Source organism: Anthonomus grandis, chromosome 15 (assembly GCF_022605725.1).
Source record: "Anthonomus grandis grandis chromosome 15, icAntGran1.3, whole genome shotgun sequence".
Lineage (NCBI taxonomy): Eukaryota > Metazoa > Arthropoda > Insecta > Coleoptera > Curculionidae > Anthonomus > Anthonomus grandis.
Window position 1 is genome coordinate 2,592,927 of NC_065560.1, and position 15,222 is coordinate 2,608,148.

Here is a 15,222-nt window from a genome sequence, read left to right on the forward strand (position 1 = left end):
ATTTTGGAGGTTATGTCAATGTCAAAACTGTCACTCTGTAAACGTATTAGGGGAGGTCTGCACTATCTTACGTAATTACGTTATTGATATAAAACGCACCCACCAGTTAGGAAACGACAAAGCGAACAAAGTATACACTTCTTTAATTATTTAAACCTATTTAACTATTAACAGACATTCAATTCTTCATTGTCCTAAACAGGTTAAATAAAACTGTTTATTTCGGCTTCACAAAACAACTGTACATTAGTTTATTTCGACTTTGTTCATACCTCTCTCTTATATTTTACATTATAGTATGTATAGAGAAAGAAAGTTTCCAAAACGGTAAATGATAAATGAATAAGTTTATCGGGATACTTCGTAAAATGAGATACGGAAGAATCAAATGCTTATTGGCTTCTTTAGGGTAGAGCAATCAGAAAATTAAAGGAATGAAAAAGAATATAAAGGATTAGCACTAGGAGCGAACAACCAAATTGTGTAATAAGCTCTACTACCTTCGATTTTAGAGGGAAAATACAGCATCTATATTAAGGATCTTATAATTTAACTCTTTCTCCAACTTCGAGGTCGAAAATAACAAAACCGCTTTTTCTTAAATTAATGAAGTTGCGTTTTAATGACATCCGCAATTTTCTCAGCTAGCATAACCACTGCGGCATTGGTATGCCCAGATATATGTGATGGTATGACTCCTGCATCAACCACCCTTAATTTTCCTATTCCATGAACGCGAAGGTCAGCGTTAACTACTGAAGTGCTTGGACTTGACCCCATTCTGGTCGTACCTACCGGATGGAATAGCTAAACAATAATATATTAATATAGTATATAAGTTTGATTAGGTTTGTTGATACTTACGGTATGTGCTACTGTTCTCAATGCACAATACCACCACTCCCTTGACATTCTCTCAAATTTGTCGTCACATCCTGGAATGGCAGGTACCATTAGTTTCCCATGGAAATTTTGGAAGGCCTTGGTTTCGTTAAGTTTTAATATAGCTTGTATTCCCTTATACATATTTTCAATATCATTATTGTCTAAATCTGACAAATAGTTTGTATGAATTAGGGGGTAGTTCCTAGGATTACTAGACTGTAGCCTTACGCTACCTACTGATCTGGGATGTAGTAAAACGACATTCACAAGTATATCTGTATAACTGTTAAAATGCTTATAAGATTCGATTATGTCATCGTTCATGCTGAAATAATGTGGAAATGATTAATAAGCCATTGATTTGACCAAACTTACTTGAAATATTGTGGGAGTGAAGGAGTGGCCCGATTAACATATATTTCGATTTCAGGTTGACTTTCTTCTGAACCTTCGAAATTAAAGAAACCTATGATTTGTGCTCCGATTCCCTCGACCAAAGGACGCTTCGCCTCTCTCCATAAGTTCATACCCTCCATAAGGGTAACATTATAAAATGACGTGTTTGTTCTGACATGCAAAATATTCGTTAATATTTGATATGACTATACAATAATTTTTACCTATAAAATACACAAGGAAAATTCACATGGTCCAATAACCCTTTACCAACAGGTAAATCTGCAACAACATTAATATTGTGCTGCTGGAGCTCTCCTTTTGGTCCAATGCCAGAAAGCATCAAAATTTGTGGAGAATTTATGGCTCCTGCGGATAATATAACCTCTGTGCGAGCAGTTGCGAAATACCTTTGTCCGTTTTTAATAAATTCCACGCCATACGCCTTAAGTGGTCTTTGAAAAATTCGAATTTTTGTAACGAAAGATTCCAGTGAGATTCTTAAGTTCTGACGATGTTTTATTGGCTTAAAAAAGGCATGAGCACTACTAGAACGGGTATTGTAATCTAAATAGTACTGCATCCTGCCTGCGCCATTTAGACTTGGTCCATTATAGTCTATTTCCGGTTTACCAATACTACCAAATGCATCTAAAAGGTTGGAAGTCTAAAAGATTTAGTTATCACAAAAAGGTTGGTGTAGCAAAATAAGTCTTTTACCAACTCCGGTGTATCTTCTGGAATATCTATTGTTTGTGGTCCGTTGCTTCCATGAGATGCACGATCGATTTTGTGAGTAAATTTAGCATTTTCTGACTTTTTAAAGTATGGCAAGCATTCTTTATACGACCAACCAGGGTTGCCCGCTTCCTCCCATCTGTCATAGTCTTTAGGGTGACCTCTAACATACAGTCCCCCATTGACAACACTACTTCCACCTAACGCCTTGCCTCTCGGATAAAAGCACTGATGGTTTCTAGAGCCTATAAATAGTTTTAAAAGTATATCTTTAAGTCCTAATCAGAACTGTGGTTACCCAAGCAAGATGTTGTTTGCGGAGTTGAATTATATCCCCATACCCATTCTGAACGATAGAACAATGGTGATATGCCAAGGACTGCGGCCCATGATGGTCCTTCTTTTCCAGCTTCCAGCACCAATACGCTGAAGGGCTCTTCGGTTAAACGATTTGCTAGTACACCGCCAGCTGTACCTCCACCTACGATTATAAAATCGTACGTACCAAAATCTAAAAGTGTGGAATAATGAGAACATTTGGAGGTTGTTTTCTTTAATTCATATTTTCTTACCTGTCATTCCTTGGGGTACATCATCGATGTGGTATTCATTATTATTAGTTGGTAAAATATATGATGAATAGGAAGAAATAGCTTCTTCAATCCCATTTATGAACTTGGACCAATCCTCTGAAGAATCAACATTTTCAGCACCATTCAAAATTATTGTGTATAAAATAATAAAAGACTTAAGTGCCATACTAGGGCTCTACTGGTATTGGCTCGATTAAGAGCACAAATTATATATACTGCCTTGATTTAGAAAACGCATGCAGTATTTCCTATATTTGTTAAGCAACTCGTACTCCAAAATGTTGCGGAATCGAGACAAGGTCAGTCCATTATTTTGTCATGATGAAATTAAGGGCAGAAAAAATGCTTATCGTACAAATATTCATAATGTTTTTTTATACTCATTAGTAGGCCAAGGTAATACTTTAATAAATATGATTGTACAAAATTAACCTTACTAATTAGTCCGATAAGGCTTCATTATTCAATATGTTTTAAATATTTAAATAAATACTTTCTGAGATTAAGCTCGTATGTGAAATAGATCGGAATTGTTTGCTCAGTCAATAACAATTTATATACTGGTGAGGATTATTTCCAAGAAAGGCCTTAAAATTGAATAAACGTGTTTGTCTAAGAACGTTTTATTTTTGGTCAAAATCCAACAATTATTTAAGTAAATATCGTTGGCTTACCGATTGGTTATGTCATGGAAAGTGAACCAAATTTGTGTATATTAAGCGGAGAGTGTTCACATGAGTTAAATCCATATAGGAAAAAGTACCTGATGGTTTAAACGGTTGTTCTTTTAGGTGACTCTGTGCAATATTCTGATGTAAATCTAGTTAATTTCTTGGGTATTATTTAAACTCAGAAGTTTCTTGTAGTGCAGGATGGTCTAATTCGGGATGTTTTTTGGTCCGCACATGCCAAGGATTGTAAATGCAACTTTTTCTAAAGTTTGTATATATCTAGAACCTCTACATGATACGCTAGATAGTCCCTGCGAGACATTATTTTGTAAGACTGTTTAGTATAAGTCGTTTTTCACACGACAATGTGAGTCTTCTTGTGTAATCACATTATTAATTTGCTGCTATAAATACATCCCTTGGCGAGGCTTGTCTCTATATATAAAACATGCTCTAGATTCCCCAGATCCAGATTAAATCAGTTTGATTAATATAACTGAATAACGGACGACACCGTTTGCTCTATGGTGTAAATGAAGCATTAGATTAAAGCATTTATAAGTAAATTACATCTTAGAGGCGGGAAGTTTGACAGTTTTAAAAATAGCACATAACCTAAATATGTATTTTTTTATTTTGTAAACAAACTAAAGATGGCAAAAATCTATAAGTAAAATTAGTTATTTTTTTAAGTTTTGATGCTAAAGTGGCCCTGTTTCCCTTAAATAACAGATTAATTGTTTATGCTAAAAAACCTCAAACAGTGTGTAGGATTGTCAGGAGTGTTATGTTTCCTTAAACTGTTTTTTTTTTTTTAAGTAAATCCTGTAAAAATGGTCCTGTTTTGTGCTGAGCTAACAGAAGTTAAAGTTGTTTATAATATGTTAAAGTCTATAGCTATTAAGGAGGTAAGTAAGTGTGTTTAGACCATACTAGTTTTAGAATAATACTGATATTATTGTGAGTTTGGTTGCCTGGGATTGTATAGTCTTCAGGAGCCATTAACGGAGAGTACATGTAACCCAACACATTTTCTGGTTTAATAAGCAAAGCATTAAGTTGTGTTACAATCATTACTTAAAAGAACAAGTATTTCATCAGAAATTTGTCCTTAAATATTCACCATACTTATTAAAATTCAAATTTATCAACTTAAGCCCAGGTCATTATCATGCAGAGAATACACTTTATTTGTATGGTTCTAGTATATTATTGAGAGTGTCTTTACATTATATACTCCATACTTTAAACACACTTGCACTATTGTTATGGATTTCCTATGAGTTCAATAAATAAGCACACTAGAATAGTATTCACTACTTCGCTTACAATTACTTACTATTTATAATCAATTTTTGATTATTTAGCGTACTGACAGCTATCCTATAACATTAAATGAGCTCTCGATAATGAAATTCTTCTACTAATTGCGAGAATTTCAACAGAATGTTCTTTAAAGATAAATATAAATTGATATAATAATCTGGCCAAGACAGGGCTAAAGTAAAGCAACTTTGTAACCCTATAATAGGTGTAATTTCTTAACTCCTTAGTTGAAATATACAGAAATAAAGACTCATATATCAGAAAAACTTCAATTTTCATTACAGAAGTGTAGAACAACTGAGGTTTCCTTATTTAAAACTGCAAAAGTCAAAGAAATATTTACTTGGCCAATTGGTCTTACGATACTTAACTCACCACTTAAGCGTTGAATAATTTGACCACTCATTAAAGGCATTCTTTGAATACTCTAAATTATGAGAAATTGATATACTTCTAAGTAATTTTTTTGATTTCCTAAACTATAAGCAATTCAATAACGTGGTAAATAACAATCTTTAGCTTTATATCCAAGCTTTAATATCTCTGTACTTAACAGCGGTGCATCTCTTGTCCCGGAGGATACCTACCATCGTTCTCTGTCATTTCAATTCCATGCAGACCTTATCTCTCTCAATAACCTACCCCTTAATAAAGCTAAAATAAAGGAATTTAATTTTAGAAAGGCTAACTTTCCGCTTTTGTATCAGCTGCTGCTAGATACTGATTGGCCGCCTGTCATGGTGCAGCAGGACGTCAACTCTGCATGTGATGTGATGAACAACACTTTCGCTAGAGCGGTACCCTTCAAGGTAAAACGTAAAAGACGTTTCCCTCCCTGGTTTTCGGGGGACATAATTCGTAATATATGTATATAAAAAGGAAAGAGCATTTCGTGATTTTAAGATTTCCAAGTCTAATTATCATCTAGAGATATTTAGATCTCTGTGCAAGACAATTAAAGCTCTAACTGCACAATCCTAAAAAATGTACATCCATAGTATTGAGAACAAAATAACGTTTAAAAGCATACATAAACAATGTAGAGATACATAGGTTTTCCTTTTAAAAAACATAGTAAAGTTTACTTAATCGAACAAAATATGAAGAAATCAGCATTGTTATTAGTTACTAAAGCACTTGTCTCAACTAATACAAACATGAGGTTCAATCCTTGGTCCTTTGACTATTCCTTAGTGATCTTCCAAATGTTCATTATTTAAAACCTATCCATTTGGGAGATGATATTAGTAATGTTATCCTGTAGTCTGCTTCTGATCCTATGTTCAGGAAATCTCTATTTAATTTACATTAGGCAACAATTACAACACTAGGCACAATAGGAACATTAGGTTCTCTAGAACCAGACAAGACTATGACTACTATTGTGTCCAGTTCTTTAATAGTATACCACTTTTTTAAATTAAATAGACTAATATGTATTAATTTATAATATTTGTTTTGATTTGATAAATTATCCTATTAAAATAATATAGTTGGTATCTATGCCCAACAAACAAAACATCCCCATATATATAAAAATAAAATACATACAACTTGGTTTAAACCTAAAAGACATTTGCACATTATGTGCCACAAACTGTACTGAAACCATAAATAGTATTGGTTCAATTCCATTTCTATAGTTCAAAGCTTCCTAAAATTAAAATAAAGAAATAAATCATTGACCATATTTCTTTTAATGCGAGAAGAAAAAATACAAAGTTTGTACCCATCATAGCATAAAATAAATTTACTCTTAATTTACTTTAGTTTGCCATTTTACAACCGATGGAAGAAGGATTGAAAGTGACCATCGACGAAAAATGTATAGAGACTTCGGCATACATTCCAAGCAACATGTTTCTATCGTACCACATAGCAGATGATGACAATATTATGTTCAGAATAAACCTTAAAACCCTCACGGATATACTCAATATTTTTGGAGATGATAGCAATGCCAGTTTGAAACTGACCTTCAGATGTATCGGGGACCCTCTGTGTGTGGTGTAAGGCCTTTTTGTTATGGGAAATTAATGCCTTATTTCGTGTATTTTTCTTAGGATGACCCATACTGAGGAAAATATTACAGTCGATTGTGAGATCAAAACAATGAATTTAGACGATTTCGACAATCCTAGTTTATCAGAGGAATGCAACTTGAACAAAATCGTGGTCACCGGAAGTATTTTTTACGAGCTGTTGCTCAGACTTGATAACTCTGCCGAGGATTTGAAAATTATGTTTAGTCCAGATTTTCCGTATTTTAATTTGAAAAGTACCAGCTTATCGGTAAGTTTATACATATAAGAAAATCTTAGAATTATATATAAATATGTACTGTGTTTCCTTTTTTTTTAGGGAGAGTCAGAAGTATCTCTTAACAAAAACTCCGAGTGCGTACACTCATATTTGTGTAAAGAAAAAACCGATTTTACATATGCCTTCTCGAACATCAGGCATATTATTAAAGTGTTAAATTATGCCAGCAGGGTTGCTATTTCAACGGGAAATTCGGGTCTGTTAGGGTTGCAGTTAATCATTACTTCTGATGATAATCAAATGTATGTAGAGTATTATGTTACTGCTCAGTATATGAGAGATGATTAAAATAAAAATTGTTGTTTTTAAAGTAGTATCAGTTCTGGAAAATAATAGTTGTGAAAAACAACAAGGGGTAAGTAAATGTTTATATAGTTTTGATATATGTGTAACAATTGCCGGAATCCCCATTAAACATGCACGAGTGATTCTTCAGTTCCTTACTGCATTTTTCCATTTCTCTTAATAATATTCTCATTTAATCCTGATAACAATGTTATTACATTTTGATTGTTCAAGGATTCAAGAAATTATACTAGAAGTGAGGATTAGGTTATAGGGTCGTGACAAAAGACAGCCAAAAAGTTAAACGTTTACTTTTGTATCGAATAAAATTAGAAATATACTGGTGAAAAAATATGTTATTTAAGAACTAAGGTATTTCAGCTTATCATCTATAATACTAACCTAGTTAACAAATTGTAGTTTTGAACAACTATTGTTTGATCCATAAAAATTGTAACCTTTTAAGGCAGAATATCTAAATAAGACTTAATATGCTTTAATTTATCGCCATAAGGAATAAGCCTAATAAAATACCGTCAACTGGGTGTTGTGCATACATTAAAATAAAATAAATTAATTCATTAATTAAACTATAAAACATTTTCTAGTTTTCAAACGGTGGTAAACCGAAAAACTCCGGTCTGAACTCTTCTAGACTTTCTATCACAAGTGTAGCTAATTTTCTTTGTCCCTCTCCTACGTTTTTAGCGGGTACTAACACTCCTTGCATTCCAGCTGAGATCGCACCTTTTATACCATTGGGGGCATCTTCTAATACCAGACACTACAAAGAATATGAAAATAAACACCAACTACACATACCTGATGCAATTTCTTCCACATACCTTCTCAGGATCCACCTTCTCGGGAAACCTAGATGCACACACCAAAAAAATATCCGGTGCAGGTTTCCCATTTTTCACTTCGGGATCAGTAGATCCACATACGATGTGATGGAACAGTTTGAAGATGTTTTGATGGTTTTTAGTTTTGACCAAAAGGGCTTCTTGTGACGAGGATGTGGCCACTGCAATAGGAACATTGTGCTTGGACAGATGGACTATTAAACGTTCCGCACCTGTAATAAATATTAATTCTTTTAATAAGTGTCAGATTTATCATTAAGTTAGCAAGTCAAAGTCAAAATATGCTTTGTTATAACCATATAATTATTAACACAGCGGATAATGGACATGGATGACAGAAGTCTCTAGGAACAGAACAGGTTATAGGTATAACACATTACTATTTTCTATAGTACAAAAAATGAGCGCAACCTTAGGTGCGCTTTAACTGATGCAAAGTAAATACTTCTTCTACTTATAATAAATACTAATTGACTTATCTTAAAAAACTAAATTTTCACTTATTTGCGATAAAAAATGCCACCACTGTAATTTTCATAGACATACGACGTGCTTTCGAGAAATAAAATAGGGGTTTTCACGTTTCACTCGAAAACTAGATTTTTTATCACCTATAATTTTTTTTTAAAAGCGTTTTCTCTCAGGCAAATATTTTCTGCAAAAAAAACTATTTTTCATTAACCCTACCCTTAGCCCCCCACCCACCCCGCACAACTTGCCAGTAAGAAATTGTCTTAAAAAATCGTTGTTTTCCAAAATTAATAGGCATGAATAACAGCCGGTTTCGTCGTTAATATCTAATCTAATATTAGTTTGTTTATCTAAATTTGATATATGTATATTAATTAATATTTAACACAGAAACGGTGCTATTAGATTGGATATTATGGACAAAAAAACAGTGACAACGGTTAACAAATATAGATTATTTATTAATTAAATATATATTTATTTAACAATACTAAAAAATCGTTAAATAAATATATATTTAATTACGATAATATATGATGATGTTTTGCTTGGGTTATAAGTTCCTCTCAAGCCAAGACTTGTGTAAGGTTGCAAACAAGTGTGTCATTAATAGAGCAGTGATAGGCATTTAAACTTAATTGCAATGATTGAGAAGAAGTAGACCCTCTAAAATTGCTAACAGTATTTCCTTTTCCTTATATTATCTAAACTTAGAGAAACTACTTATGTCAAACTTTGACACAACTGCACATTGATCTGACAGTGCCATGAACATTTTTTGAATTGAAATTAGTGCAGAGGTAATGGCTTCTTATTCTAGTTGGCTGGTCAGTGTGCACCGTAATACGCAAATGACTCAGAGAGTTACAAGAGTTCAAGAAAATTGATGTTTATTGTCACTGAAGCATTGGATGGAAGAGTTTCTAGTTTAGAAATAATTATTTGAACTGCGGCATTAGGTGATCGATAGGCACACAACAAGTACAGCTTTAACTGTCTCCAATGAACAACACAAATCTCAAAATCCATTTCTTTGCATTTCGAGAATGACAAACTTTGGAAGTCTTGTCTACATATTATCATAGTATTGTTACAAGTTTAACCTACAAAATTTGGATATTATGATATAGTTTGAAATAAAATTGGTTCGCCAATGCTCTGCAAGGAATACGTTCGACGTTGATTTTTATAATCATTTTGTTGGCAAATAAAGAATTATTTATTTAATATAATCTTGAGATAATTGATGTTTTCCCAATAAGCCTCAAGTTCGCCAGTCTTATTGATATCTTGTCCTATTATTTTCTTGAATTAGATTACAATGTATAAAACATTTGTAAACATTATTCTTCTGAATATCACGCGTTGACTTTGGCACAATCATCTAAAATTACCAATGATTCTTGAACTATTCCTTGCACTAAAAAGAACTTTTGAAAAGAACATCTCTTAAATATTATGCTTTTTATTTTATGAGAATGTTCCCACTAGCTTTGTAGTAAGTGGTCACAAACATCGTTCTTGAACACTAAAAGTGCCGGTAATTCTGAAAATATTTTTTGGACTAATTTACATCATGAGGAACATTTATAAAGAATATTCTCATGGACATAATGCTTTTTATTTCGTAAGAATATTTTCATTAGCTTTCGAGATATTGGACTTTAAAGTGAGTGGTCACCTTGGGGAGCAAACATCGTTTTTTGACACATTCTTTTTGAAGTGCCAATAATTCGGAAACTATTCCTAGGACTAAATTGCCCGATAAAGAACGTTCACCGGAATGTATTTCAGATACTCGAATCATACTGATATTGCTGGAATAAATTCTTCATTTAAGTCAGGTTTATCCAAGGTACTTCAGGAGTAAACACTAGAATCCAGTTTCTTTATTATATTTTAAAGGTGGAAAAGGTATCAAGCTAATTGGTTGGATCCCTTAAGTAAAGCATCCCACTTCATCATTTTCTTGTGTTACACAACAAAGGTTTTCTAAAGAGACCTTGTTGAAACTTCTGTTGAACCAATTCAGTTGAGAGAAAACAGTTAGGAGAGGCTATATTTTATGACCTCTCACAGGCATTTGTCTGTATCACTATGAACTATATTTCAGAAACTTGAAGCATAACTGATATTCCTTGAATGAAAACTTCATTTAATTTAAACAATTCGAAGCCATGTAGACAGTCGAAACTGGCTATATAAAAATATGGTTGTAGGTAGCATAGAAATATCCATAACTATTTTGATCGATATCGTACAAAAGCATGAATGGAAGGAATAACAAGCACGAAGGATATCCAGTACATAGTTGTCGTAATAAACTTTGACAGCAGAACTGCCATTGACTAGTGAAGAAATAGGTCTACGAGTTACTGGTCACTCTTGAAGAGTTGAATCAGTTGATTGGGTGAAGCGTTATTAATTAGAAGAGAAAAACGTTCTCGTATTTTAAGACCTAGAAAAAGCATTGGTTACCTACTTTACTGAACTGGAAGAAATTGATGTAAGAGGTATCAAATATTGCTCTTGATTTTATGAAAGAGACACATGGAATGTAAAGAAGATGAATTGAATTGAATTTACAAACCTTAGTGGGATTCCAAATTCCGTTGCCTAGATTTTACTTTTAGGTTCCATTTCCTCAGATCAACACCCGATTCAGACAGATTCCATATTGAAATTGACTTGTGAGCTACTCTCTTGCAAATAGAATCATAGCAAGTCTACACGTGTTTTGAAGAATTAACTTGACTTAATATCTTGAAGGAGTGAGGAGCTTGATGATATGTTAAACTGAACAAAACACGTGTAGACTTGCTATGACTCTATTTGCAAGAGCTTATATTCTTATCGGATAGATTGACAATATAAAACAAGGCTAATAATGCCATTTAAGGTTGTTTGAGCAAGAGCTGCAACAAATTTACCCCGTTTTCAATCAGAAAGCTCAGGTATTTTATACAACATTTTTTCAATAGGCCACTCGTAATTTTTTTAAAAAGCACACGTCATCACATTATCGAGATATTGCATCAATTGACCCTTGTAATGAATTATATAATATACGAGTTACGCCTATGAGTGAGGGGTTCAAACTATTGCTTTCCTAAACAAAGTGTGTGACGATCGATGGTAGGTTAGAGTTTACCGAATGTTTTTAAATAAGGTCAATGAAACCGCGTCATAGTCAAGGATCCTGAAGGTGAGAATGAGAATTTCACGTGCCAAACGTGTGCTGGCATCCTCCTGGTCCGCGACCCTGATGTCGCCGAATATAAATAATTTTTTTTCTCACTAAATATTGCGACGTAACATATAAATTGTTAAAAATCTTACCTACCTGGCATTAACGAAGGATTTTGCAGTTGCTCTTTCACCTTCTTATGGTAGATGTCCAAAAACTCATCGACTGACAACGGAATGTCGAGATCGTGCAAAAATATCTTCGCCGTATCTTTTTCCGTGGTGCCTAACACTTTTCCCTCTATTTCCTCCGTATATTTTTTTCCATACTCTTTAGCTATCTGCTGTAAAATTTTTTTGTAAATTGATTCGGACTCTACAATAAAAGAACTCAATTAATTGAACAGTATATAAAGTATGAGTGACTAAATGTGCTCAAATAAATCAGGTATTCACCGTTGAAACACAGTTCACAGTGGCAAAAATGTGACCTCTTTTACACTATATTAATTCAATATATATGTAGGTATATATATTTAGACATGTATTAAAATGAGGATACAGCAGAGTTCTCTATCTGTTACCCCTTTTGTGGTAGGAAGTATGTACAGACATCTAATAAGACGATCATCAGAAGAAAACATCAAGGAATAGCATTTAATTCTTTTTGATGCAGATGCTCTGAATAAGTGATACTCACTCAAATCAAGGTTAAGATTCATATCATAAGTAAATACTATTTTTTTTAAATCAATTACCATAAGTTCTCTGAACGTTTTATCTAATCTATTTGTAAATTAAAAACAAGGATGTATAATCATAATGAAAATTCAATTTGCAAGATCAATAATGTGATAAGTATAAGCAGCGATACTAATCCTAATTTAGGATGTTTGTTCGTTGTAATTTATCTCATAAAAGTTCAGTGGCAGTGAAACCTTTTTCGAGTAGCTTTATTATGATTAAATCATCCATATCAGATGTTTAGATGTTGTTCACCCCCATAGGACTTTTATTAGATTAGTTATTTTAGGTAATATTAACCAGTATAATAAAATAAAAAGAATTTAGACTTTTTCGAGTTATTTTTTATGTTCAAAAACGTAATGGAACGATTATTTGCTGACAAACTAACAATGACCCTCAATGATTAGTAACTCAGTGACTTAAAAAGAATTTCACAGCTTTAGGTTGGCCAGCACGAAGGTCTGATCTGAATCCTATTGAGAATTGATAGAAGTTATAATCAATATGAGAGAGTATAATGGAGTATACCATGCATTGGTAAACTATAATGTTTATCAGTTTTGTATAATACTCTGATTACTATATTTTATTATATTGACCATACTATTTGTAACAGAAAATAATTCATATAAAAATTCGGGGTGCGCGTAGGACCCGAGTATTATTACCAACGTTTCCTTCAAGAGATGCCATCATCAGGGTTTTTTTTTAATTAGTAGAAGTATGTATTATTTCTTTATATTAAAAAAATTATATTGCAAATTCTTTAAAAAGTTCCATACATAAATCAAGAATCATGTCATTTTAAAGAAAAAAATCATTATTTTAAGAAAAAAAAATTTTTTTTAGTACAGGCGTTCCTGTAAGATTTTTCCTATTAAACTCATAACTTTTCCATTAAAAATCATTTACTGAGATTTTTTTCTATTTCTTACACCCTGTATATTTAAAATACTAATATTCCATAAATAATAATTTGACATACACTGGTTTGAATCTTGACAATTAACCAGAGATTCATTTAATACAAGCTAAAGAGAGACAGAACATGCCAAGTTTCAGTGACCATCAAAAGTTTGATAGAACTTATGTTTATTATTATTAAAATGATTTTATATTAGTTTCTTTAGTCCAGGCCCTTCTGTAATAAAAACTGTAATATCTCATCTTGTGCTGTATGAATTTAAATATTTTTTTCAATTTTGTTATTAAGAACATTCAAAAAATCACACAAATTAAGAATAACGCTATTCTAAGTTCAAAAATCATCACTTTTATATGAAAAAAAAATTCTATTTAGTACAGGCGCTCCTGTAAAAAATTTTCTTTTAAAGAAGTTAAAGAGAGATAGAACATGGCCAATTCCAGTGACCGTCAAAAGTTTGATCGATCTTATGTTCACCATTTTTTAGTATCAAAATGATTTTAATTTAGTTTCTTTAGTCCAGGCGCTCCTGTATTAAAAATTATAATATTTCATCTTTTACTGCATGGATTTTAATGATTTTTTCGATTTTGGTATGAAAACATTCAGAAAATCCCACAGCTAAAAAATGATCATTTTCATATGAATAAAATAATTTTTTTAGTACAGGCGTTTTTTTTTAAATTTTCCTGTTAAACTCATAAATTTTCCATTAAAAATAATTTAACAAGATTCCTGTCTATTTTTGAAACCCTGTTTATTTTTCATATTAATATTCCATAAATAGAAAAAAAATTGACATGCACTGGTTTGCACCTTGACAATTAATAAGAGATCAGTTTAATACAAGCTAAAGAGAGACAGAATATGGCAAATTCTAGTGACCATCAAAAGTTTGATCAAACTTATTCTTATTTTTTAATATTACAATGACTAAGTAAGTTTGTTTAGTCCAGGGGCTCCTGTAATAAAAACTGTAATATCTCGTCTTCTACTGCACGGATTTTTGACATTAAAAACACTCACAAAATTCCACGGTACAGGCGCTCCTGTAAAATATTTTCTTTGAAACCTATAACTTTCCCATTAGAAATGATCTAATGAGTTTTTTTTCTATTTGTTTATTTTTAATATTAATGTTCTATGAATAAAAAAACATTAATATGCACTGGTTGGCACCTCGACAATTAATAAGAGTTTGAAGAAAAAACCCTGATGATGGCGTAGGAAACGTCGGCAAATAATAAAAAGCGACCGTAAAACAGTGATAAATATCAATTTTGCTCAACTAATGAATTAAAATTCCTTACCAATGATGAGTCCGTCCATATCAAAAATAACATGTGTAACTGGCTTAAAATGCATCTTCCTCAATTTTCTATTTAGAACCGAAGCGAACTCCTTTTCGAATTTCACGAATGATTTGCTAACGATCTCTCGCCGAACAAACTAAACATATACAAAATCGCTCGATTTTATCAAGCGCGTTTGCCGAAAAATCACACCACAGCTGAAAATCGAAATGAGTCAACTTTACCAACGGTATTAGAATAAACACTTACGTAGCATATAAAGGGATACTTACGAAATATGATGTAATGTTTGCTGTTCATTTTCCCAGAGTCCGAACTACCGTTGCCGTCGAGGAAAGTTACACGAAAGTTAAAAAGGTTATTCGCGACGTCATTTTCGTGGATATTATCGGTGTTTATGAATCGGTGTACGACGCCGACGGAGGGTCATGCGTCGCGACGCCTTCAATGTCAAGTGCGGAATTGGGAATTTGATCGATAAACATGTGCGCCACGTTT

The 15,222-nt window shown here is 32.6% G+C and overlaps 3 protein-coding genes across 6 annotated transcripts; 1 reads left to right on the plus strand and 2 right to left on the minus strand.

The window, feature by feature from the left end:
- Window positions 1-216: 216 nt before the first annotated feature.
- On the minus strand, window positions 217-2,901 carry LOC126745097 (glucose dehydrogenase [FAD, quinone]-like). Its single transcript, XM_050452804.1, has 7 exons — window positions 2,592-2,901; window positions 2,318-2,530; window positions 2,002-2,264; window positions 1,506-1,948; window positions 1,261-1,452; window positions 865-1,210; window positions 217-807 (listed from the first exon to the last, which is right to left on the minus strand). Exons 1-7 carry the CDS (start codon window positions 2,776-2,778, stop codon window positions 604-606), a joined length of 1,848 nt encoding a protein of 615 aa, XP_050308761.1. The 5' UTR covers window positions 2,779-2,901; the 3' UTR covers window positions 217-603.
- A 296-nt stretch (window positions 2,902-3,197) lies between these two features.
- On the plus strand, window positions 3,198-7,241 carry LOC126745099 (cell cycle checkpoint protein RAD1-like). Of its 4 annotated transcripts, none has more exons than XM_050452809.1 (4): window positions 3,198-3,267; window positions 6,380-6,618; window positions 6,673-6,901; window positions 6,971-7,241. In XM_050452809.1, the coding sequence occupies exons 2-4, from the start codon at window positions 6,398-6,400 to the stop codon at window positions 7,217-7,219; spliced, it is 699 nt and encodes a 232-aa protein (XP_050308766.1). In that variant the 5' UTR covers window positions 3,198-3,267; window positions 6,380-6,397; the 3' UTR covers window positions 7,220-7,241. The 4 variants fall into 4 exon arrangements, with proteins under 4 accessions (XP_050308766.1, XP_050308763.1, XP_050308765.1 ...); XM_050452806.1 differs by lacking the exon at window positions 3,198-3,267 and adding an exon at window positions 3,979-4,191; XM_050452808.1 differs by lacking the exon at window positions 3,198-3,267 and adding an exon at window positions 3,992-4,195.
- A 270-nt stretch (window positions 7,242-7,511) lies between these two features.
- On the minus strand, window positions 7,512-15,140 carry LOC126745232 (pseudouridine-5'-phosphatase-like). Its single transcript, XM_050452985.1, has 5 exons — window positions 14,997-15,140; window positions 14,722-14,921; window positions 11,897-12,115; window positions 8,062-8,294; window positions 7,512-8,000 (listed from the first exon to the last, which is right to left on the minus strand). The coding sequence occupies exons 2-5, from the start codon at window positions 14,774-14,776 to the stop codon at window positions 7,821-7,823; spliced, it is 687 nt and encodes a 228-aa protein (XP_050308942.1). The 5' UTR covers window positions 14,777-14,921; window positions 14,997-15,140; the 3' UTR covers window positions 7,512-7,820.
- Between the last annotated feature and the right edge of the window lie 82 nt (window positions 15,141-15,222).

Bases quoted from the DNA above. Each gene is read 5' to 3' on its own strand.
- LOC126745099 (XM_050452806.1), top strand. From the start codon at position 4,117: ATGGTCCTGTTTTGTGCTGAGCTAACAGAAGTTAAAGTTGTTTATAAT. The intron at 4,192-6,379 runs GTAAGTAAGTGT...AATTTACTTTAG, and splicing joins AGTCTATAGCTATTAAGGAG to TTTGCCATTTTACAACCGAT. The intron at 6,619-6,672 runs GTAAGGCCTTTT...TATTTTTCTTAG, and splicing joins GGGGACCCTCTGTGTGTGGT to GATGACCCATACTGAGGAAA.
- LOC126745232 (XM_050452985.1), bottom strand. From the start codon at position 14,776: ATGCATTTTAAGCCAGTTACACATGTTATTTTTGATATGGACGGACTC. The intron at 12,116-14,721 runs GTAAGGAATTTT...CTTTTATTGTAG, and splicing joins TATGGACGGACTCATCATTG to AGTCCGAATCAATTTACAAA. The intron at 8,295-11,896 runs GTAGGTAAGATT...TATTTATTACAG, and splicing joins AAATCCTTCGTTAATGCCAG to GTGCGGAACGTTTAATAGTC.
- LOC126745097 (XM_050452804.1), bottom strand. From the start codon at position 2,778: ATGGCACTTAAGTCTTTTATTATTTTATACACAATAATTTTGAATGGT. The intron at 1,949-2,001 runs GTAAAAGACTTA...TAAATCTTTTAG, and splicing joins CAGAAGATACACCGGAGTTG to ACTTCCAACCTTTTAGATGC. The intron at 808-864 runs GTAAGTATCAAC...ATTATTGTTTAG, and splicing joins TGAGAACAGTAGCACATACC to CTATTCCATCCGGTAGGTAC.